Source organism: Priapulus caudatus, unplaced genomic scaffold (assembly GCF_000485595.1).
Source record: "Priapulus caudatus unplaced genomic scaffold, Priapulus_caudatus-5.0.1 Scaffold592, whole genome shotgun sequence".
In the NCBI taxonomy this organism is placed as follows: domain Eukaryota; kingdom Metazoa; phylum Priapulida; class Priapulimorpha; order Priapulimorphida; family Priapulidae; genus Priapulus; species Priapulus caudatus.
In genome coordinates this window covers 153,116-177,970 of record NW_014577653.1, presented here as the reverse complement: position 1 = coordinate 177,970, position 24,855 = coordinate 153,116, and the positions used below count along the sequence as shown (strand labels likewise).

The 24,855-nt window shown below is 40.8% G+C and overlaps 1 protein-coding gene and 2 long non-coding RNA genes across 3 annotated transcripts in view; all 3 read left to right on the top strand.

Annotated features, from left to right (window-relative positions):
- Nucleotides 1–1,854: 1,854 nt before the first annotated feature.
- On the top strand, nucleotides 1,855–7,029 carry LOC106811929. Its single transcript, XR_001394230.1, has 4 exons — nucleotides 1,855–1,940; nucleotides 4,222–4,387; nucleotides 5,948–6,169; nucleotides 6,912–7,029. It is a non-coding gene; the product is annotated as an uncharacterized LOC106811929 (long non-coding RNA).
- Nucleotides 7,030–10,174: 3,145 nt separating this feature from the next.
- On the top strand, nucleotides 10,175–14,301 carry LOC106811928. The gene is made up of 3 exons (XR_001394229.1): nucleotides 10,175–10,218; nucleotides 12,566–12,731; nucleotides 14,269–14,301. It is a non-coding gene; the product is annotated as an uncharacterized LOC106811928 (long non-coding RNA).
- Nucleotides 14,302–15,260: 959 nt separating this feature from the next.
- The window catches only part of LOC106811924 (titin-like), a 17,825-nt gene continuing 8,230 nt past the window's right edge, over nucleotides 15,261–24,855 (top strand). Inside the window, exons 1-12 of the mRNA XM_014815663.1 lie at nucleotides 15,261–15,346; nucleotides 16,119–16,244; nucleotides 17,289–17,392; nucleotides 17,591–17,671; nucleotides 19,020–19,163; nucleotides 19,573–19,695; nucleotides 19,992–20,191; nucleotides 20,445–20,624; nucleotides 20,830–20,943; nucleotides 21,298–21,424; nucleotides 23,614–23,716; nucleotides 23,923–24,114. Coding sequence (XP_014671149.1) covers nucleotides 16,226–16,244; nucleotides 17,289–17,392; nucleotides 17,591–17,671; nucleotides 19,020–19,163; nucleotides 19,573–19,695; nucleotides 19,992–20,191; nucleotides 20,445–20,624; nucleotides 20,830–20,943; nucleotides 21,298–21,424; nucleotides 23,614–23,716; nucleotides 23,923–24,114 — 1,387 coding nt within the window. The 5' untranslated portion in view covers nucleotides 15,261–15,346; nucleotides 16,119–16,225. The remainder of the gene's footprint in view (nucleotides 15,347–16,118; nucleotides 16,245–17,288; nucleotides 17,393–17,590; nucleotides 17,672–19,019; nucleotides 19,164–19,572; nucleotides 19,696–19,991; nucleotides 20,192–20,444; nucleotides 20,625–20,829; nucleotides 20,944–21,297; nucleotides 21,425–23,613; nucleotides 23,717–23,922; nucleotides 24,115–24,855) is intronic.

Here is a 24,855-nt window from a genome sequence, read left to right as displayed (position 1 = left end):
CCTATAGTTACTATTCTGGACTTTAGTTATCCGCTCATTATCCCGTGTTCGCGATCTGTAGGCGCATCATGTTACGGTAACGTCATTAGCTTTACCTTTAAATATATCCGCTTAAAGTTATTACGTCACCGTAAATAGTAAAAGTATAACAAATATTTCCACTTTTTCACAAAATGTAAGTAATTCTGTTCACTTTTTATGGTTAAATTGCTGCATTATACTTCCTATTTGACTATATTGTTTAATGTAAACATACACTCGTGACTCATACATAGCCCATAGCAAGCAATTAATGTCAGGATCATAATATCAAATCGTCCAGGTTTTTTGGATTTTTAACTAGTTGAGAAATAATCTTATTAGGTAAGAATTTGACGATACATTCAGTCCCGTTAGTACTTAAAAAATGGCAACAAAATTTAAAAATATATAGACCAGAAAATTAGTGATGTACTCAATTTAATAATAAAAATCCGTCAAACCTCACCAAGTGCATCAGGTCCCGGTAAATTTTTTTTAGCCGACCGTGTATCAAAATTCTTATATGCATCCGCTATACTTCATTTAGTCACGTGTGTATGAAATTAAATTTTCTTATGTAAAAGCCTAATGCCAAACACTATACCAGTACGTATGAGATATGCGTTTGTGCATACGTAGGTTCGTTGTCGCGCGTGTGCATGCGTAGGTGCGTTGTCGCGCGTGTGTGTGCATGCGTAGGTGCGTTGTCGCGCGTGGTTGCATGCGTAGGTGCGTTGTCGCGCATGTGTGCATGCGTAGGTGTGTTGGCTCGCATGTGTGCATGCGTAGGTGCGTTGTCGCGCGTGTGTGCATGCGTAGGTGCGTTGTCGCGCGCGTGTACGTGTGCATGCGTAGGTGTGTTGGCTCGCATGTGTGCATGCGTAGGTGTGTTGGCTCGCATGTGTGCATGCGTAGGTGCGTTGTCGCGCGCGTGTGTGCACGCGTAGGTGCGTTGTCGCGCGCGTAGGTGCGTTGTCGCGCGTGTGTGCATGTGTAGGAGCGTTGTCGCGCATGTGTGCATGTGTTGGAGCGTTGTCGCGCGTGTGTGCATGCGTGGGTGCGTTGTCGCGCGTGTGTGCATGCGTAGGTGCGTTGTCGCGCGCGTGTGTGCACGCGTAGGTGCGTTGTCGCGCGTGTGTGCATGTGTAGGTGCGTTGTCGCGCGTGTGTGCATGCGTGGGTACGCGTGTGCGTGTCGCTGCGTGCATGCATGTTTGGTTCCCATTATGCAGTGTATCCGTGTGTACAGTTACTACAAAACGGTGCTGCAATGCGCGCTGGGTGCGGAAACCAAATCTTTGCTACTTGACTTGCCACATCTCTATTCAAATGTTTTGCCGTCTTGATGTAAACGTATATAAGTAGGCGTATACTGCCTCATTCTCATTATTCTACACATTAGCCTGTTGGGGATAACTATGCAGCAAATAAACGCCCGAATCTTGACAGACAAAATTCTATTTTCTACGATGGAGTAGGCCTACAATGTAATCTGAGTGTAACGTCATTTTGAATAATATTGAAATAATGAAATATCTTAATTAGTTATATATTATTATAGGATATGATGAAAGTAAAGCTATAGCTTCACTGAGGAATAGTACAGTATATATATATTATTATACACCGCCCTCTTTAGATTTATTAGACTGGTGTGCTGTAATGTATATGTTGAGAAATCAATACTAATAAATTAGAAGCGTTAATCTTACGTAGACCCTACTTGCCCGCATACACGAAAACGAACGCGTCATTACTCGCGATCTGCATGGCGATCCACTGTGCTACTGGTTAACGCGCTACTGTATCCCTGTCGGGCCTCGCCAGCTACCTGTAGCTCTTCCGCCTCACACCCATGTTGGAATAGTGATCAGTGTTGACATCCGAAGAAAAGTTACGACGCTGCTGTGTATGAAAAAGGTAGGCTTGTTCTAACTTCTTCGAATATAAGAAGTGTTACTCAGCTCAGAATATAGTTTCACTTATTGCACGCATATTAGTTAGTACGCTATTATTCCGAGTACGGACTGCGTGTACTACGATGTACTGTATGTAGCATACGTGGGACTTGAGCCGGAATAAAGTGTACATACCATAACGTTGAACTGTCAGAGAAGGTTAAATAATATAAAGCTAACCAGGTCACGGCGCATACAGAGCTGGGCTACCACCATGTATATATGTAAATGACAATTCTATGCCGATATTGCTACCACTTTATGGTTGTGGCTATCATGCCATTAATTACACGATTAGTAATACATCTGCATGTACAATTCTGCATGTACGACTACGGGGTCTCCAAAACATGTAGGCGGTATCTGCATGGCGCACTCTGCTGGTTCCATGTAGAATTGGTAGTATTTCGTTTCTGTAACTACTATATTTTATCTGCTAGCTCTCACGAATGAACAATAATGTAACCCGATAGAGTATATGGTTCGGATTACTATACAACACGTACAGTACTTTCCCTACTCTGTTGGTTAGCATCTAGCTAAGTACTCTTCTCCTAGAGAAGGATCGGTTTACGCACAGGCACTTGGAACGTCTCAATAAAAAAAAGGTAAGTAAACACGAAATGTATTTACTACCAAAGTCTTAATGTTTATATATATCTTATAATATATATTTATGTGTCAGTGTGCAGCAGCTATAGCGTGCGGTGTACTTGTGTGTTGCAGATGAGCATTTGACCGGCATTTACAGGTGATTATAGGCAAAATAGAGTAGAGAAAGATTAAGACTTTGGTAGTAAATACATTTCGTGTTTATTTACCTTCTTTTTTTATTGAGACGTTCCAAGTGCCTGTGGGAGGGACTACGCATTTTGCATGACGCGTAGCGAGTATCTTAGAATAATAGCAGCGGCATGCATTGTGCCAATGCATTAGCGAGTCACTTCGCGTTCACAGCAGATATATACTTGGGCATTACTGTATGGGCAAGACAAGGCTGAACCTGTTCTGATTTAGCATCACATCACATTGTCGCACTGTATTCTTAAAAAACCTCTGATATTCTAAATACTGACATGTTTTCCATTCATCCTCTCTGCATGCCCGTGCTGCGTGAGCTATATACATACATGCAGGGGCGTGTACAGGGGGGGGGGCAGGGGGTCCGGACCTTCCCCCCCTCTGCTCGCGCAGAATGTCCATATATTTTTTAATGCACCAGACAAAAATGCCATTGATGCACATATCAAGATGAAGTTATTGTGGTGTCAGATGCGAGGAAAACGCATCTGAGGGGGTCTAATTTCAAAATTTTAGACCCGAGACCCCCCCCCTTCGCCGCGAGCACCTACATTGCTCGTAAGTTTGGGTTATGGTTAGACCCCCCCCCCCTGGTACATATCCTGTACACGCCCCTGACATGAATCCGTTATTCATGCATCATATATATATACATGTTGTACATAACATACATGACATGAACATACGTTATGAATGTTATTCACATACATGTACTTTATATTACTTATAATTAATAAGTTTTTATTTCTAGCTGGGCACATACTGTATGTTATATTTTACACAGTCAATCTATGCGTTATATTTATACATAGTTTTGCCTCCTCTCCCTCTCTCCCTTTCTCTATCCAACTCCTCCGCTTGTCTCCTCTTTCTGTCTTTATATTTGTCACTACCCCTCTGGCTCCTCACTCTCCATGACTCTCTCTCCACCCCCTCCCCCTCTCTCTCCCTCTCCTGCCCTCCCTCTTCTCTCTCTCTCTCTCTCTCTCTCACACACATTCTCTCCCCTCACATCCCTTCCCTCTCTCTCTCCGCCCGCCTCTCTCTCTCTTCTCTCTCTCTATATATATATATATATATATATATATATATATATATATCAGAATTCCTATTATCTACTTCTGATATAATATAATATATTATATAATTTATTAATATTGTATTAATATGATGAACATGTGCGACTTGTGCGTGTATAATATATATATATATACATGATCAACTATTTTCAAATCTAGCATCAATCATTATAATTATGTAATTATATTTAAACCGATACATCGCATTTGTTGCAAGGATAGGCCATTGTGTTGCAGTCGATACTAACACTATGACATATAACTAAATGTATATACAATATAATCGATTTACAATTATAGATGTGGTAGATGCATCAAATATGAGTATAACTACGTTTAATTGTTTCTCTCTCTTTTCTGTAGGCGTATGTTAGGACACAAGTTGATCCACATCGCTGAAAAGAAATTATTCTGTAGTCATGGGTCGCAAGCTGAACCTGGCACCACTTAAACAAGATGAATGTGAGACTATTCTTGCGGTCATACAAAAGGATTTCGACCTGAGAGAGAGAGATAAAAAGCGATTGAGGTAAGTGAGTCCTTCTCGACTCGGAGTGATTACTTTTGCTTTGTTTTCTCTAAGCACGCACCATTATTGCTCATGCTGGATAGCAGCAGAACTATAAGTAGAGGCCCCGCCCGATTGCGGATTCAATCCAACAAAAATATAGTGCTGATCTTTTTTATTGATCATCGTGGATTTCAGAAGAAACCCCCTGTGTGAAATCTGTGCGCAACTATAATTCCACACCACTAGAAAAAGTGGAACTGTCTTCACAATATTCCCATCCAACCAGGTTAATTCAATATTGGTTGAACTGTGAAGAAATTAACCGCAAGTGCAACAAAGATGAGGTCACTTATACATAAGGACCACTATCTTAAGGAAATAATTCAATAAAATCATCAATTGAAGAAAGTCTGTTATTACAAATTATCGGTACCATAGATTCCTATAAACGTTTGAGGATTGTAATGTTGCGTGCGTGCGTGCATCGTGCGTGTGTTCCTTTGTATACGCGTATGTTAGTATAATATGTGCAGTGTCTAATAGGCGTGCACACTTAAGTCAGCCGCCATAAGTCAACAATTGCTGAAATGTGCACGAACAACTAAAAAGTGGGCTTGGCATACTCCCGAAGGCAGTCGCAAGTCGCTACCTGTGTTACAATGCACGTGATAATATAGGCTGCTCACCGCGGGGCCAAGTATATCTGTCATGTGGGTATGCAGGGATGTTCGGATTCGAGAATTGTAGCATGCATTTATGTTTACTCGCAATCATACAGGGCCGTAGGCTGAGCAAATTCCTGGGCGGGGGGGGGGCAGTGGCGGATCCTGGATTTACAATGAGGGGTGAGAAACAGGTGGGGGTCTGGGGGTCTTCCCACAGAAAATGTTGAAAAATGTAGATCGCAGGAGATGGTATTTGAGGCACTTTTGAGTACATGCACAGCCTTCACACTGACTACGACAATTCTTTTTTAGTAGAACAATTTATTTTTTTAATTTTGCTCCGAAATCTAGCCCTCTCCCCCCCGCCGCAGGCTACGGCCCTGATCATGCCAACGTAACAGGATATAATCTTTATAGCATACTGTTTTGCTTGTGTATAGGTTATGTTATTTTGGACATAATATTCATCATTATTATTGTTGTTGACACATATTATTTAATTATCTACTATTCTCATTATTATTCATGCAAGAATGTTATCATGTAGTCACAACATATCAGTTATTTTTAACAGGTAAACATAATATATAATATAAATAATTGGTAATTGCATAAATTTAAGTAAATTGTATGGAAGCCAAGTTTTTTATTGTCATAATATCACTATAGCAGTTTTATGAATAAACGTGAGGTAAGTAACAGCTTGAGGAACGGTTGGAATCGTATGTAGTGTGGAATGCGTGCGTGTGTTGTCGTGTGTGTGTGTGTGTGTGTGTGTGTGTGTGTTGTGCGTGTGCGTGCGTGGCGTGCGTGCGCGCAGCTGGCGTGCGCGCACCACGCCAGTGCGGTTCGTTCGTGGCGTGCGTGCGCGCTCGCGTGTGTATGTATTGATTCTCCATTTATTCTCATGCAGTCAGATGGAATTGAGTTTGAAGCAGAAAATCCAAGAAGCATGCATACTTGGTAAGAAGGGACATTTCAAGGAGAGCCACTGCATCCATTGCTGTTCAACATTCTCATTTTTTTTCTGGAGAAAAAAACTGTGCATCCAGTGCAGTTACTATGTGTGCAAAGAGTGTTCCACGTGGGACAAGCTTGACCAGGCATGGGTGTGCAATGTCTGCGAACGGCAGCGGTATGTACATACCTACTCAAAAAGACATTTTCTTTTATTGTTTAGACTGTTGCTTTATTAACATTGAAATTATTGTGGCTAAGTGGCTAAGTTCAGCAAGGCAACAATTTTACAGTGTTTCTTAAATATAGTTTCAGGTGAAACCAGATAAGAATTCGTGATGCACAATAAAAATTATCTGAAGCTCTTGATGTCTGAAAAATGATAGTGCGCAGTTGTTGATCGCATGTAATCAGGTAGCGTGGGTGCTTGTAACTAGTAGGGAATTTCAAACCGTGGCGGATTAATTGGGCATCTTGTATTCTTATCTGGTTTTAGTTAAGGGGAGGGTATAATTAACTTCATATAGCTACCTCACTCTCCCTGGCTCCCCGTATGCTAGTTCAAAGTGCTGTGGAACGCTCATTCTAACTATGTATTATGTGTGGATCAAGGCGCGTGAGCTACCTCTAGTTACTCACCTTAGCTGGTGATTACTCATTCTGGATTAAAAAAAGAAGATCAAAACCTATTTGAATAGTTCTCAGTCATTGCCATATAGTTGGCATTATATAAAATACTCCCCCCCCCCATAATCTAACTGTTGTCACATAAAAACACATGGTTGTTACATAGTTATTGGAGAAAACATGGCAAAATAGTTTTTAATTGAGCATGGTTAATATTGAAATTTTACCCAAAAATTCTGTTCTGTGAAAATAGTAGGAGGGAAATAAAAAGAGCTGCATGTACCTTGTTGCAGGGACCTGACGTTAGCATGCTGTGATTGGTTCCACATCAACTTTAAACACCGCTTCAGACAATTTGGCAGTGCCAAGGTCGCATCCCAGCTGCAAAATCAGAGCATATGCAGTGATGGTACGTGTGTTCTCATTTTCCTTTTATAGATGATTTATTTAAAGGGATCGTTTACTCTAGGTTCTAGGGTTATTTTCAGTTAATTTAGGTTAAAATTAGGCTACAGAAAAAGTTTCATGGTTCAATCACCATTAGAAATATTATTAAAAAACGTTTTAAAACTAACGACTACAGTTTGATTACAACAACAGTGGCGCCACTCAAAGCGCACGATCTGATAAGTTGCGCAAAACCACTTTTCAGCCAAGGGCTACAGACCGAGGGTGCTCTTCTCTCATTTATTCCAATTTAAAAGCAAAAGGATTTGTTAAATATCGTCATACAAACGGACATATCAGTTCTCAGTCTATCGAATTATGGCAGAAATTTGTTCCTAAAAATGAACATCCGTTCGCGTTAAATTACGCCATTGAAAGGTATAAATATAGCCTTTTGATTGCTGATTAGCCTCGGTCTGTAACGTCAAAATATACTTGTCGGAAAATGCCACGCAACTTCTTTCAATGTAAGCAGCTGGGCACGGCGCAATCGGGTTGTCAATGGCGCCGCACCTTAAATGGTCGATAGCGTTTGATGTATAATTAATTATAACAATGAAATTAGGCACCTGGTAACAAGTACGTGCTGGAGTACTAGGAGATTTGCCTGATAAACAGTAAGCTACAGTTGTATGACAGTAAAATCCTAGACGTCTAGATCCAGGGCCGTACGCAGCAGAGCGGCAGCAGGCCGGCCATATGCCCCCCCTACGAGATTTTCAGAGTATGCCGTTTTAATGGCAGAAATACTGTAACGCTTTTAAGAAATAAAATAGAAATGTGACAGAAAGGTTATCTTAAATCATCAAAGAAAATATTACACTTTAAATAAAGAAATGTGAAAATTGCGAACGTTAGGGCCACAGGGCGGCATGGGATACCTTCTCCCCCTACAGAAAATTTCCTGCGCACGGCTTGTCCCTTTAAGTCTTGGGGGGGGGGATTGATATGTAGGCGGTTTCCACACGCGGTACGCTAAAAAGTGATCTGAGGGAGCACGTCTTTCTTTTGAGGAATGAGAACAACAGGGCAAGAAACCCTATAGTTACTATTCTGGACTATGAGTTATCCGCCCATTATCCGTGTTCGCGATCTGTAGGCGCATCATGTTACGGTAACGTCATTAGCTTTACCTTTAAATATATCCGCTTAAAGTTATTACGTCACCGTAAATAGTAAAAAGTATAACAAATATTGTCCACTTTTTCACAAAATGTAAGTAATTCTGTTCACTTTTTATGGTTAAATTGCTGCCCATTATACTCCTATTTGACTATATTGTTCGATGCTAAACATACACACGTGACTCATACATAGCCCATAGCAAGCAATTAATGTCAGGATCCATAATATCAAATCGTCCAGGTTTTTTGGATTTTTAACTAAATTGAGAAAAAATCTATCAGGTAAGAATTTGACGATACATTCAGTCCCGTTAGCTACTTAAAAAATGGCAGACAAAATTTAAAACAATATATAGACCAGAAAAGTATGATGTACTCATATTAATAATAAAATCCGTCAAACCTCACCAAGTGCATCAGGTCCCGGTAAATATTTTTTTAGCCGACCGTGTATCAAAATTCTTATATATGCATCCGCTATACTTCATTTAGTCACGTGTGTATGAAATTAATTTTCTTATGTAAAACGCCTAATGCCAAACACTATACCAGAACGTGATGAGATATGCGTTTGTGCATACGTAGGTTCGTTGTCGCGCTGGTGTGTGACTGCTCGTAGGTGCGTTGTCGCGCGTGTGTGTGCATGCGTAGGTGCGTTGTCGCGCGTGGTTGCATGCGTAGCGTGCGTTGTCGCGCATGTGTGCATGCGTAGGTGCGCTTGTCGCGCGTGTGTGCCATGCGTAGGTGCGTTGCGCGCGTGTGCATGCGGGGGTGCGTGGTCGCGAGCTGTGGCATGCGCTAGGCTGCGTTGTCCGCGCATGTGATGCATGCGTATAGCGGTGTGTTGCTCGCCATGTGTGCATGCGTAGGTGCGTTTGTCGCGCGTGTGTGCATCGCGTAGGTGCGTTGTTCGCAGCGGTGTACGTGCTGCAGCCGTAGCGTTGTTGGCTCGCATGTGTGCATGCGTAGGTGTGTTGGCTCGCATGTGTGCATGCGTCAGGCTGCGTCTGCTCGCGCGCGCCTGTGTGCACGCGTAGGTGCGTTGTCGGCGCGTTGTGTGCATGTGGTATAGGAGCGTTGTCGCCGCATGTGTGCATGTGTAGGAGGCGTTGTCGCGCCGTGTGTGCATGCGTGGGTGCGTTGTCGCGCGTGTGTCTGTGCAGTCGCTGTTGCATGGTAGTGCGTGTTTCGGCGCCGTGTCGTGCACGCGTAGTGCGTTGTCGCGCCCGTGTGTGCCATGGAGCGCCGCGTGCTGCGCCGCGTGTGTGCATGCCAGTGGCGTATACGCGTTACCGTAGCGTGTCTCTGCGATGCATGCATGTTTGGTTCCCATTATGCAGTGTATCCGTGTGTAGTTACTACAAAACGGTGCTGCAATGCGCGCCTGTGGTGCGGAAATCAAATCTTTAGCTACTTGACTGCCACATCTCTATTCAAATGTTTTGCCGTCTTGATGTAAACGTATATAAGTAGGCGTACTGCCTCATTCTCATTATTCTACACATTAGCCTGTTGGGGATAACTATGCAGCAAATAAACGCCCGCAGATCTTGACAGACAAAAAATTCTATTTCTTACGATGGAGAGGCCTACAATGTAATCTGAGCTGTAACGTCATTTTGAATAATATTGAAATAATGAAATATCTTAATTAGTTATATATTATTATAGGATATGATGAAAGTAAAGATTATAGCCTTCACTGAGGAAGCAGTACAGTATATATATTTTATTATACACCGCCCTCTTTAGATTTATTAGACTGGTGGCTGTAAGGAATGTGAGAAAATCAATACCAATAAATTAGAAGCGTTAATCTACGTAGACCCTACTTGCCCGCATACACGAAACAACGAACGGCGTCATTACTCGCGATCTGCATGGCGATCCACTGTGCTACTGGTTAACGTGCTACTGTATCCCTGTCGGGCCTCGCCAGCTACCTGTACTCTTCCGCCTCACACCCATGTTGAATAGTGATCAGTGTTGACATCCGAAGAAAAGTTACGACGCTGCTGTGTAGAAAAAGGTAGGCTTGTTTCTAACTTTTCGAATATAAGAAGTGTTACTCTGCTCCAGATATAGTATTCACTTATGCGCGCCATATTAGTTAGTAAGCTATTATCCGAGTACGGACTGCGTGTACTACGACGTACTGTATGTAGCATACGTAGGACTTGCAGCCGAATAAAGTGTACATACCATAACGTTGAACTGTCAGAGAGTGTAAAATTAATAAAATGCTAACCAGGTCACGCGCATACAGAGCTGCGGCTTACCACATGAATATGTGTAAATGACAATTCTATGGCCGATATTGCTACCACTTATGGTTGTGGCTATCATGCCATTAATTACACGATTAGTCAATACATATGCATGTACAATTCTGCAGTGACGACTACGGCGTCTCCAAAACATGTAGCGGTATCTGCATGGCGCACTCTGCTCGTTCCATGTAAATTGGTAGTATTTCGCGTTTCTGTAACTACTATATCTTTATCTGCTTGCTCTCACGAATGAACAATAATGTAACCGCAGTAGAGTATGGTTCGGATTACTATACAACACGAAACAGTACTTTCCCTACTCTGTTGGTTATGATATTGCATCTAGCTAAGTACTCTTCTCTAGAGAAGGATCGCGTTTACGCACAGGTACTTGGAACGTCTCAATAAAAAAAAGTAAGTAAAAACACGAAATGTATTTACTACCAAAGTCTTAATGTTTATATATATTCTTATAATAATATTATGTGTCAGTGTGCAAGCAGCTATAGCTGCCGCGTGTACTTGTGTGTTGCAGATGAGCATCTGACCGGCATTTACAGGTGATTATTAGGCCCAAATTAGAGTAGAGAAAGATTAAGACTTTGGTAGTAAATACACATTTCGTGTTTATTTACCTCTTTTTTTATATTGAGACGTTCCAGTGCCTGTGCGAGGACTACGCATTTTGCATGACGGTAGCGAGTATCTTAGAATAATAGCAGCGGCATGCATTGTGCCAATGCATTAGCGAGTCACTTCGCGTTCACAGCAGATATATATACTTGGCATTACTGTATGGGCAAAAACAAGGCTGAACCGTTCTGGATTTAGCATCAACATCACATTTGTCGCACTGTATTCTTAAAAAACCTCTGATATTCTAAATACTGACATGTTTCCATTCATCGACTCTGCATGCCCGTGCTGCGTGAGCTATATACATACATGCAGGGCGTGTACAGGGGGGGGCAGGGCGTCCGGACCTTCCCCCTCTGCTCGCGCAGAATGTCCATATATTTTTTAATGCACCAGACAAAAATTGCCATTGATGCACATATCAAGATGAAGTTTATGTGGTGTCAGATGCGAGGAAAACGCATCGAGGCGGGTCTAATTTCAAAATTTTAGACCCGAGACCCCCCCCCCCCTTCGCCGCGAGCACCTACGTTGCTCGTAAGCTTCTGGGTTACGGTTAGACCCCCCCCCCTGGTACATATCCTGTACACGCCCTGACATGAATCCGTATATTCATGCATCATATATATATACATGTTGTACATAACATACATGACATGAACATACGTTATGAATGTTATTCACATAGCATGTACTTTAATATTACTTTAATTAATAAGTTTTTATTTCTAGCTGGCGCACATACTGTATGTTATATTTTACACAGTCAATCTATGCGTTATATTTATACATAGTTTTGCCTCCTCTCCCTCTTTCCCTTTCTCTATCCAACTCCTCCGCTTGTCTCCTCTTTCTGTCTTTATATTTGGTCACTACCCCTCTGGCTCCTCACTCTCCATGACTCTCTCTCCACCCCCTCCCCTCTCTCTCCCTCTCCTGCCCTCTCTCTTCTCTCTCTCTCTCTCTCTCCGCTCTCCTCTCTCTCTCTCTCTCTTTCTCTTTCTCTCTCCTCTACTCTTCTCACACACATTCTCTCCCCTCACTATTCCCTCCCTCTCTCTCTCCTCCTCCCTCCTCCTCTCTCTCTCTCTCTATATATATATATATATATATATATATATATATATATCAGAATTTCCTATTATCTACTTCTGATATATATAATATATTATATAATTTATTTAATATTGGTATATAATATGATGAACATGTGCGACTTGTGCGTGTATAATATATATATATATACATGATCAACTATTTTCAAATCTAGCATCAATCATTATAATTATGTAATTATATTTAACCGATACATCGCATTTGTTGCAGGATAGGACATTGTGTTGCAGTCGATACTAACACTATGACATATAACTAAATGTATATACAATATAATCGATTTACATTATAGATGTGGTAGATGCATCAAATATGAGTATAACTACGTTTAATTGTTTCTCTCTCTTTCTGTAGGCGTATGTTAGGACACAAGTTGATCCACATCGCTGAAAAGAAATTATTCTGTAGTCATGGGTCGCAAGCTGAACCTGGCACCACTTAAACAAGATGAATGTGAGACTATTCTTGCGGTCATACAAAAGGATTTCGACCTGAGAGAGAGAGATAAAAAGCGATTGAGGTAAGTGAGTCCTTCTCGACTCGGAGTGATTACTTTTTGCTTTGGTTTTCTCTAAGCACGCACCATTATTGCTCATGCTGGATAGCAGCAGAACTATAAGTAGAGGCCCCGCCCGATTGCGGATTCAACTCCAAAAATATAGTGTGATCTTTTTTATTGATCATCGTGGATTTCAGAAGAAACCCCCTGTGTGAAATCTGTGCAACTATAATTCCCACACCACTAGAAAAAGTGGAACTGTCTTCACAATATTCCCATCCAACCAGGTTAATTCAATATTGGTTGAACTGTGAAGAAAATTAACGCAAGTGCAACAAAGATGAAGGTCACTTATACATAAGGACCACTATCTATAAGGAATAATTCAATAAAATCATCAATTGAAGAAAGTCTGTTATTACAAATTATCGGTACCATAGATTCCTATAAACGTTTGAGGATTGTAATGTGTGCGTGCGTGCGTGCATGCGTGCGTGTGTTCCTTTGTATACGCGTATGTTAGTATAATATGTGCAGTGTCTAATAGGGCGTGCACACTTAAGTCAGCCGCCATAAGTCAACAATTGCTGAAATGTGCACGAACAACTAAAAAGTGGGCTTGGCATACTCCCGAAGGCAGTCGCAAGTCGCTACCTGTGTTACAATGCACGTGATAATATAGGCTGCTCACCGCGGGGCCAAGTATATCTGTCATGTGGGTATGCAGGGATGTTCGGATTCGAGAATTGTAGCCATGCATTTATGTTTACTCGCAATCATCAGGGCCGTAGGCTGAGCAAATTCCTGGGCGGGGGGGGGCAGTGGCGGATCCTGGATTTCAATGAGGGGGTGAGAAACAGGTGGGGGGTCTGGGGGTCTTCCCACAGAAAATGTTGAAAATGTAGATCGCAGGAGATGGTATTTGAGGCACTTTTGAGTACATGCACAGCCTTCACACTGACTACGACAATTCTTTTTTAGTAGAACAATTTATTTTTTTAATTTTGCTCCGAAATCTAGCCCCCCCCCCGCAGGCTACGGCCCTGATCATGCCAACGTAACAGGATATAATCTTTTATAGCATACTGTTTTGCTTGTGTATAGGTTATGTTATTTTTGGACATAAATTCATCATTATTATTGTTGTTGACGACATATTATTTAATTACTACTATTCTCATTATTATTCATGCAAGAATGTTATCATGTAGTCACAACATATCAGTTATTTTTAACAGGTAACATAATATATAATATAAATAATTGGTAATTGCATAAATTTAAGTAAATTGTATGGAAGCCAAGTTTTTTATTGTCATAATATCACTATAGCAGTTTATGAATAAACGTGAGGTAAGTAACAGCTTGAGGAACGGTTGGAATCGTATGTATGTGTGGAATGCGTGCGTGTATGCGTGTGCTTGTGTGTGTGTGTGTGTGTGTGTGTGTGTGTGTGTGTGAGGTGGTGGTGTGTGTGTGTGCGTGCGTGCGTGCGTGCCGTGCGTGCGTGCGCGGCTCGCGTGTGTATGTATTGATTCTCCATTTATTCTCATTGCAGTCAGATGGAATTGAGTTTGAAGCAGAAAATCCAGAAGCATGCATACTTTGGTAGAAGGGACATTCAAGGAGAGCCACTGCATCCATTGCTGTTCAACATTCTCATTTTTTTCTGGAGAAAAAACTGTGCATCCAGTGCAGTTACTATGTGTGCAAAGAGTGTTTCACGTGGGACAAGCTTGACCAGGCATGGGTGTGCAATGTCTGCGAACGGCAGCGTATGTACATACCTACTCAAAAAGACATTTTCTTTTATTGTTTAGACTGTTGCTTTATTAACATTGAAATTATGTGGCTAAGTGGCTAAGTTCAGCAAGGCAACAATTTTACAGTGTTTCTTAAATATAGTTTCAGCGTGAAACCAGATAAGAATTCGTGAATGCACAATAAAAATTATCTGAAGCCTCTTGATGTCTGAAAAATGATAGTGCGCAGTTGTTGATCGCATGTAATCAGGTAGCGTGGGTGCTTGTAACTAGTAGGGAATTTTCAAACCCGTTGCGGATTAATTGGGCATCTTGTATTCTTATCTGGTTTTAGTTAAGGGGAGGGTATAATTAACTTCATATAGCTACTCACTCTCCCTTGGCTCCCCGTATGCTAGTTCAAAGTTGCTTGTGGAACGCTCATTCTAAACTATGTATTATGTGTGGATCAAGGCGCGTGAGCTACCTCTAGTTACTCACCTTAGCTGGTGATTACTCACTCTGATTAAAAAAGAAGATCAAAACCTATTTGAATAGTTCTCAGTCATTGCCATATAGTTGCCATTATATAAAATACTCCCCCCCCCCCATAATCTAACTGTTGTCACATAAAAACACATGGTTGTTACATAGTTATTGGAGAAAACATCGCAAATAGTTTTTAATTGAGCATGGTTAATATTTGAAATTTTACCAAAAATTCTGTTCTGTGAAAATAGTAGAGGGAAATAAAAAGAGCTGCATGTACCTTGTTGCAGGGACCTGACGTTAGCATGCTGTGATTGGTTCCACATCAACTTTAACACCGCTTCAGACAATTTGGCAGTGCCAAGGTCGCATCCCAGCTGCAAAATCAGAGCATATGCAGTGATGGTACGTGTGTTTCTCATTTTTTTTATAGATGATTTATTTAAAGGGATCGTTTACTCTAGGTTCTAGGGTTATTTCAGTTAATTTAGGTTAAAATTAGGCCTACAGAAAAAGTTCATGGTTCAATCACCATTAGAAATATTATTAAAAAACGTTTTAAAACTAACGACTACAGTTTGATTACAACAACAGTGGCGCCACTCAAAGCGCCGATCTCGATAAGTTGCGCAAAACACCTTTTCAGCCAAGGGCTACAGGACTCGAGGCGTGTTCTTTATTTATTAATTTAAAAGCAAAAGGATTGTAATATCTTATAAACGACATATAGTTTCAGTTATATTATGGATAAATTTGTCCTAAAATGAACATCGTTCAGTTAAATAGCATTTAGGTATGAATATAATTGTACCTTTGTGATTAGCCCTTGGTCTGTAACGTGCAAAATAAATTGGCAAATACGCAACTTTTTCAGGGTGGCAGCACGGTCGCGGGTGTCATGGCGCCGTTCAAATTTTGTAGCGTTGATGTGTAATTCATTATGACAATTAAATTAGGTATCTGGTAACAAATACGTGTGGGTATAGACGATTTGTTATACAGTAAGTACAGTTGTATGCAGTAAAATCCTAGAGTCTACTATCCCTTTAACGTTATACCAAGAGCTAGTTATGAGTCACTTCTGAATCCGCATCCTAATATTTTAAATCTTTATAAACAACCTTTCATGGCTATGTATCTTTGTGGCTATTAACAACACATCTGAAATTTCAACCAGGTGACAGTGACAGTCTGGACGAAGTAGAGATAGAGTTACGGGAGCATACAGAAAACCTAGTCGAAAATGTTGTTGGCAAGGGTCTTAACTCTGCACCAATAGGACAGATGTATCACAATGAACAGTGTAAGTATGCTAGTATAGTGACGCTAGGATGGTGCGTACCCATATAAACTGTTGTGTTTGAACTTGGTGTTAATTTGTATTTATCTCAGTATTGTTGCATGGGCATTGCAGACTAACCCATTAACACGTTTGCACATTATGTTTGCAAAGAGATGTAATTCACATGCACATGTACCTATATGTATTGATCCATTAACGTTGCTAACATAGGTGTGGGCTGTAACTTTCACAGATGATAAGTTCGTAGAAACCTACTTTGATAGCCTGAGAAATGCTTTGATACAGCTAACTGTATGCCTGCGATCCATTATCAGTGGTACGTAAGTGCATGAGTTATCCAATTATATTCAGTAACATTACAAGGAATGGCAGAAATGTATGCCTGTATGCTTTTGTGTGTGTGTGCGTTTCTATGTTTATTTATTCTCCTACAATATATATATATACATATATATGTAATGTATATGTGTGTGTGTGCGTGCGTGCGTGCGTGCGTGCGTGCGTGCGTGCGTGCGTGCGTGCGTGCATGCGTGCGAGCGTGCGTTCGTGCGTGCGTGCATGCATTCGTGCGTGCGTGTGCATGTGTGTGCATGACGTGTGTGTGCGTGCATGCATGCGTGCGTGCCTTATGGAGAAGCCATGATCAAAACAGAAACGGGAGGAAATTTGGCCAATATATCTTATATTGTAAGGTTATAAGGTATTCTTGCTGAAATATGAAAAGTTCTGTGATAATGCATAATACATTTTTAGAATATTTAATCTGCAGCTGACTTTTGGTTGAACTCAGTCAATTATTAAAACATCAAAAATTCTCACCATCAAATGAAATTTATGCATCTTGCTTAAAATTATTGTGCAAGATGATGTGCGTTGTGACGAGAAAAAATCGCCAGACAACCACAAATTGATGGTGGTGTTGTAAATTAATATGCCACAGCTAAAAGTGTCTAGAAAGGTAAGTGTGATGTGTAAGTGCACAGCTCGTTTTTGCGGTAAAGTAAGTTTTTTATACTAGCTTGCTGAGCGTTATTTGTTGTCCAGATGGTGGTGTACCTAATATCAATGATCCCATGCAAAGTCATGTGCTTGTGAGGAAAGTCATTCACCAGATTGTCGACGAGGTGTCTAGCTTATCAGTATTCGAGGTGAGTTAATTATTCTAGTGAAAGATATTTGCATGATGTGATTAAGATCAGTTAAACTAGACAAATGAGGAATAGTGTGCTCTGTGATTGGTGTGGTCTGTAAAAGGATGGAGAGGTCTATGCTTTTAATTAATACTGTGCTGTGATGTTTAACAAGATTATATCTATGATTTTAATTAGTGCAATGGGCTTTAACAGGATAGGGAAGTCTGTGATGAGAACTCAGCAAATGCACTGCAGGTATATGAGGACTTGTTAGCATCTGCTATCATCAATAAGGTACAATTCAAATTTAATTTTAATGCAAAATCTGGTGTTACATGACGCTGTCTCTCAGTATTAGTCAGACAGAGATGCCAACCACTACGATTTATTCGTATTTTATACGAATTTCTATTTCTTTTGCACCACTACTACCAGTTTGTATCAAACTACGAATTTCACTGTGATCGAAAAATAAAATAAAATAATTATTGTCATTTTTGACCCTCAGAATGCAGGAAATGGCATCTCAGAATCAACAAATTTTCCGGGGGGCATGCCGGACTCCCCTAGCAAACTCGGGTCACTACGTGACCCTCGAACTACTAATTTGATGGCCAGAAACTACAGATTGCTTCAAATACGTGTTGGCATCTCTGGTCAGATCTAAAACTTTCAAACAATGAAATTGTGAAAAACGTGTGATGCTCATGAAAATCAGCTTTCCCAAGGATTCCAGTTCAGCTTTCTTTGAGGTTTGGAACTCTCTTTGATCCTGGGCCATGATGCTTTTAGTGGTTATGTTTAACTCTCATGAGTCTTCAGTATGTCTGTAATTACTGAATGAAACTAATGAAACTTAGTAATATATAAACTCTTACATCAAACGTGTTATATTGCACAGGTAATATTAATTAGATGGATTCGAATCAGTGCTGAGGGCAATTATTAATGATCGTGATTCTCATTCAACCATATTTAGTATACCATATACATCCTATCACCAACCAGCTGTCTGACACTCAACTTGATTACGCACAGTCAAATTGTGACACACACACACCAGACAGTTTGTAATAACTCTTTCATTTGATGCACTTGTGTATATATCTGTAAGGAAAGGCAAAATGCCAGTACACCATACACAATGTCAATTAATATGTGATGATAATGCTAAACCATTGCAGTGTGTACGCGTTACCCTGCGCTAAATACGCGCTAGTTAAATTTAGCTAAATTTCGATATAGGCATGCACATAGCCTTGTTTGGGTCACATAAAAGTACAGTAACTGTCTGCTGAGTGACGCAACAAGCTAAACTGAGCATGCGCAGTCAACCCGTGCTAACTTAGCCTGGTTCAGCATTTTGTGTCTGTATACTGTGATTTAGCACGCCTGGCCCGGGCGTGGCTCAGACTAGTTTGATGTAGGATAACATTTTGCAGTCTGTATGGGGTATTAGACTTATCAGCCTAGTTTATTTAAACAACTCTACAACTCAGTGACCACTATGCAAATGAAGTCCTCTTGAGTTTAGGTCCCTGTTTTGAAGTTATTGTCATTGAGTGTGTTCTGTATTATGCTTGCATACATGACTCAAGAGGATTTATCAGCTTTATGCCTGATGGTATGATAATTTTGTCAGGTTGTCTATGACTATCAGCTGCAGCAAGCAGAGAAAGTTCATGAAGATAAGCGCATGGAACAGTTGCAAACTACTAATGTCACTGAGGAAGTTGGCAGAGATCTGGGCAAGAGGTCATCTCATTCCATTGCTCTTGGTGAAAGTGTTAGTATAATATTGCTTGCTTTTAGGGATAATTAAAGTTGAACATTATTTAATATCTATTCCCATACCTTCATGCTATTTATGATTGATCAATTTGAAGTGTGTTAACACTGTCATTGCAGTATTAAAGTTCAGTGGCTTCAATGTTTTAAGAACTTCTATAGATGTGCATATATGTATGTATCGTAATCATTAACAGAAACACTAGCATTTGAGATTTTTGTAGACTTAGTAAAGTACAAGTAATAGTCTTTTTTGATAGTCAGGAAGTTAGGTATGTGTTAGGTATGTGTTAGGTGTACAAATTTTCATGCTGCTTCACTGCAAGATGATTAAGCTTTGCAGTTTTACTAAGTTATCTTTTCTCAAAAAGATAACTGGGTTGACAGTTACATATTTTTTCTTATAGACGTCAATGCAGAATGGTAGCTTAGTAGAGCGCACGAGGGATGACTTCATGATTGCATCACTGGATAATGAGGATGAAGTGGATTCACACTGGGAGGGGCTCGATCACCTCCAGTATCATAAGGTATGACTCTCATTTAGGCCATCATAGGATGGATAATGCACTCGATGTGAGAAGAGTTATAGAAGATATATAATTTCAGTGAGAGCAGTGGAATTATCAGTGGTTTAGTGCATGCTCAAAATTATTTGGCTCTCCCTCCCTGTGAGTGTGCGTGCGTGTGTGCATGCCTGCATGCATGCGTGCATGTGCTTTTGCTCTTTTTCTCTCTTGCTGGCTCTCTCACTTCTCCCATTTCTCTGCCTCTCTCTTCCTGGCGCCTTGATAAATAACTAAAGTGAGTGGACATCTCGTTTTAGGTTAAATTGCCCACAATAACACTTGGGTTAGACGATCAGGAAGCTATAGAAAACTGGTACTTTAAGAATGAGCAGAATCTTCTCACTTCATACACGACAAGAAAAGGCATGGAGTACAAAGTTGCACGAGACCTGGAGGAGTCGGTGTACATGTATGTCCCTGAACAGATGGACATAGTGAAGCCAAGAATTGGAGACAGGTTACTTATTTAATATTTACTGTTACACTAATGTATATTTTAATGTTTAATCCATCACTGTATCAAAACACATTTTATTATGCCTCTGACTATATTATTGCTTCGATACAATCAACTGTATGATAAAAATTTGGAACACATATAGTGAAGGTGAAGTCCTGTTTACACATACGTAAATAGTAGTCATCAAAGGCAACCAGCTTGGCATGAGTTTGCCAGGATGCGATTTTCTCATACGTTGTTTTCCAATTAGGGACGTTGATGAGATCATTGAGCTGGCAGAAGCGGATGCGATAGAATCAACTTTTGATTTTGATATAAAAGCCTCACAGGAGTTTCATGAGAACAACATTGTTAATTTTGAGCACTGGCGGCAGGACCGCACAGCAGTGAGAAGACAAGATAAAGACCATCTGCTACTTGACACTTATGGGTGAGTGAATTACACAACAGGGTTGTACGAAGTTCTTCTAACCTGATGGGCAACAGGTTCTTTTTAATGACAGTTTTACTCTGTCAGTTCTGAATGTTATAAATGATGGATGTGTAGTGAAGTATGGTTGATGATGAGTGCAGTATAAAAGTTTTTGTTATAAGAAAAATGAAATAAATAATAATATTGATGTTGTATATAACAGTGGAGTATTTGGGGAATATCATGATGATGTCGACTACATGCGCGCAGAAATGGCTGCTCAGCGCGCCATGCAAGCAGAAGAAACAAACCGTTCCTTGGATGTTACGTATGCCAGGTAAAAACCGAAAATGATTGCGTTCCTGCGAGCGTTTGTATTCTTGATTTCAAATTTGTGAAATGTTGATAAATTATGGCATGATATCCTTCAGGTAAAATAGTTATGTAGACTATTTGCTCATTAATGCTATAAATAAAAATGTAGGTACTCGCTAACACGGCTGAAACCACCAGCTCGGAGGGCCGGTGTTTTGCCAATGTTACTGGGCCTCCAAATAATTTGCCGGCATATGCCGATGGGCCAGTGCTAATTTCGCGACCTGAAATTATGTTACAGGAAAGTTTGATCGCAGACCATAAGAAATGATGTTAGAGGTAAAACCTGAGATGCATAAGCAATACTGTTTTTTAGCTTGCCACGAGAGATAAGCAAAGAATCGCTGGAGACAAGTACAGTGCACTCAGAAGACTCAAGACGACTTTCTGTCAGTTCATCTCTGTTCACCGACATGCTTGAGGATGGCAGCTTCTCTAAACAGGTGTGTTCAGCTTCCACGTGCTAGAACAGGGGTTCTTAACCTGTGGTCCATGGACCCCTGTGGGGTCTGTGGATGGGCTTCAGGGGGTCTGTGAACCCCATTGTATGCAAAATTTTGTGTTCATATGCTTATGTGCATTTTTCTGAGGAGGGGTTCGTAGCTTTCACCAGATTCTCAAAAGGGTCCATGACTCTGAAAAGGTTAAGAACCACTGTGCTAGGGTCTTCTTCACTGAACAGGCAGTGATGTCCATGATAACATGTCAGCCCATGTTCTCATTTGTCTTTTCGTTACTTTTGCTCTATATTTTTAGAAAAATCAGTTTTTATTCTGGAAAATTGTGGTAATTTTATAAAATAAACAAAATTATTCCTTATTACTCCTACTCCTACTGCTACACCTACTCCTACTGCTACTCCTACTCCTACTCCTACTGCTACTCCTCCTACTCCTACTGCTACTCCTACTCCTACTGCTACTCCTACTCCTACTCCTACTGCTACTCCTCCTACTCCTACTGCTACTCCTACTCCTACTGCTACTCCTACTCCTACTCCTACTGCTACTCCTCCTACTCCTACTGCTACTCCTACTCCTACTGCTACTCCTACTCCTACTGCTACTTCTCCTCCTACTCCTAATCCTACTACTCCTACTACTGCTACTCCTACCCCTACTGCTACTTCTACTCCTCCTACTCCTCCTACTCCTACCCCTACTGCTACTCCTACTCCTACTCCTACTCCTACTTCTACTCCTACTCCTACTCCTACTCCTACCCCTACTCCTACTCCTACCCCTACTGCTACTGCTGCTCCTACTACTCCTACTACTGCTACTCCTACCCCTACTGCTACTCCTACTCCTACTGCTACACCTACCCTACTCCTACTCCTACTCCTACTCCTACTCCTACTCCTACTCCTACTACTCCTACTCCTACTCCTACTCCTACTCCTACTGCTACTTCTACTCCTACTCCTACTCCTACTCCTACTCCTACTCCTACTCCTACTCCTACTCCTACTCCTACTCCTACTCCTACTCCTACTCCTACTCCTACTCCTACCCCTACTGCTACTGCTACTGCTACTGCTACTGCTACTGCTACTGGTAGGGGTAGGAGTAGCAGTAGCAGTAGCATTAGTAGTAACAGTGGCAGTAGCAGTAGCAGTAGCAGTAGCAGTAGCAGTAGTGCTACTCCTACTCCTACTCCTACTCCTACCCCTACTGCTACTGCTACTGCTACTGCTACTGCTACTGCCACTGTTACTACTAATGCTACTGCTACTGCTACTTCTACTGCTAATAATATTAATAATGAATTCCATCTGCCAACACTTGCACGCTGCAACTGCTGTATACCCACAAATTTGATATGATCAAATAAAAATGTAAATATATAGCAGCCAGGATTATGAAAGCAGAAGGCATTTTCTTGTACAGCTCACTGATATTAAATAAGCTAATCCTATTAAAATAAGCTAATGAAAATTACAATAGCAGCCTGGCTGTGATTAATATTAAAATATCATATCAGGAGGGTCTATTATGCTACTCCTGATCATATAAACCTATAAGCTGGTTGTTACAAAATAAAGCCATGCCTTATTTAAATTAAACCTGTAATCTATGCTTGGCTTTGTTTAATGCTTGGCCCAGATTTTAGGAACCCTGGACAGTGGATCTAAAAAATCACTAGCGAGTGCAAGTGTGATGTACAAGCAGTCGTGTCGTTTGATGTGTATTAACTGTCTAAAGGAGAATGCTGGGTGCTTTAGCAACAGTCATGGGTGGGAATATAAAAGGTGATCATGTACCTTTAGTGGTTGGTAGCCCTGCCCTACTCCCCCACCACAGTTATATGTCAGTTTAAGTCGATCAATTTAGAATTAGGATTGCCATGGTCAGCTTCTATTTAGCTAACTGGGTACACCTGTACACACTGGACTTTAGACAAGTTGGATGTAGTATAACGGCAGGGAGTCTGAATATTCTGTGGGCATTCTCTGTAACCATATGCTCTGTATACATATGAATTAAATAAATAGGTATTCCATTCCTTTGCATGAGCTGTGTGGCCAATTGGGCCTGTTTAACTGATGAAAGTTCAGATTTTCGGTTCAGTCCAGTTTCAGGTCAGACATTCATTGAAAGAAATGAACAACACAAATTCTGCAATATTTCAGCCAACAACAGACCCTGCATTTAGAATGAAGCCACGAGACTGCTTGATAAAGGTGGGGGAGCCAGTCCGATTCAAGACCAGAGTGAAAGGAACACAGCCTATAGGTGCTATATTTTATCCTTACTATACCCAGGCATAAATCATATAACTGATTTACCTGCGGGCATTTATGTGACGTGACTATAATCGTGTTGTAAGTAAAAGACTTGCATTTTAACACGATTGCTGACATATAATTTGTTATAATATACTTATGTTGATATAAACACAGGTGTACGCAGTGATATTGTTATTCTTTCTTCTGTTGAAGATGTGTTTTGGTACCGAGTAAGCGAGGAAGGGACGAAAGAATTGGACGGCGAACAATATCACACATACTGCGATGAAGGCGTGCACTATCTGGAGATATATGACACAAGTTCTAAGGATGCTGGCGAATATATGTGTGTGGCTGTCAATGAAATGGGGGAGTGCAGCAAATTCTTCATGCTAAACATCAGAGGTAAACTAATCAACTAATGTAAGACTATTACCAGTATTATCAGGGCTGTAGCCTGTGGGGGTGGGGGGGGGGCAAGCTGCCCCCCTAGATTTTGGAGCAAAATTAAAAAATAAGCTTAGCTAATAATCGTAAATATCGCTAACGTGATTTCTTTGGTCACTTATCCGTGAAAGCCTTGTCTCAGACCCACCCCTACCACACTATGGACGTTGATCAGGATCTGTGCCCGTCGCTCATCATTACACAGTTGAGTAATGAAATTTAGCCACTTCTAGGAATTGACTGCCCTGATTATTGTGCTTCTTGTAGATGGACATTTTCGGCCCTTGAAGGATGACTAATATGTCTGTACTAACAGTGTAACTCAGGCATGTAAGGCATGCAGTACATGCGAAGAATACATCATTATCAGGGTTACGGGTTCTAGAAGTTTCTCCAATTATTATTCTCTTGCCCAAATGTGCCTATAGTTCCAGTATATATGTATATACATACGCACTCACGCACGCACGCGCACACACAGAAAAATATTAAAGGAATAATAGGTCCATTGATTATGCAATGTTGACGAATGCTAGAGTAACTGGCACCTTGTGTAGTTAATAAGTACATTACCTTATAGCCAAACGCGTATTAGTTTGTCCAATATCACTGCTGGTTACTAAGAAATGTCTAATTGAAATCCGCAGTCCAAAAATCAGTTGTTTACAGTTTTAAACCGCTGCCGGTGAAGCGGGTGTG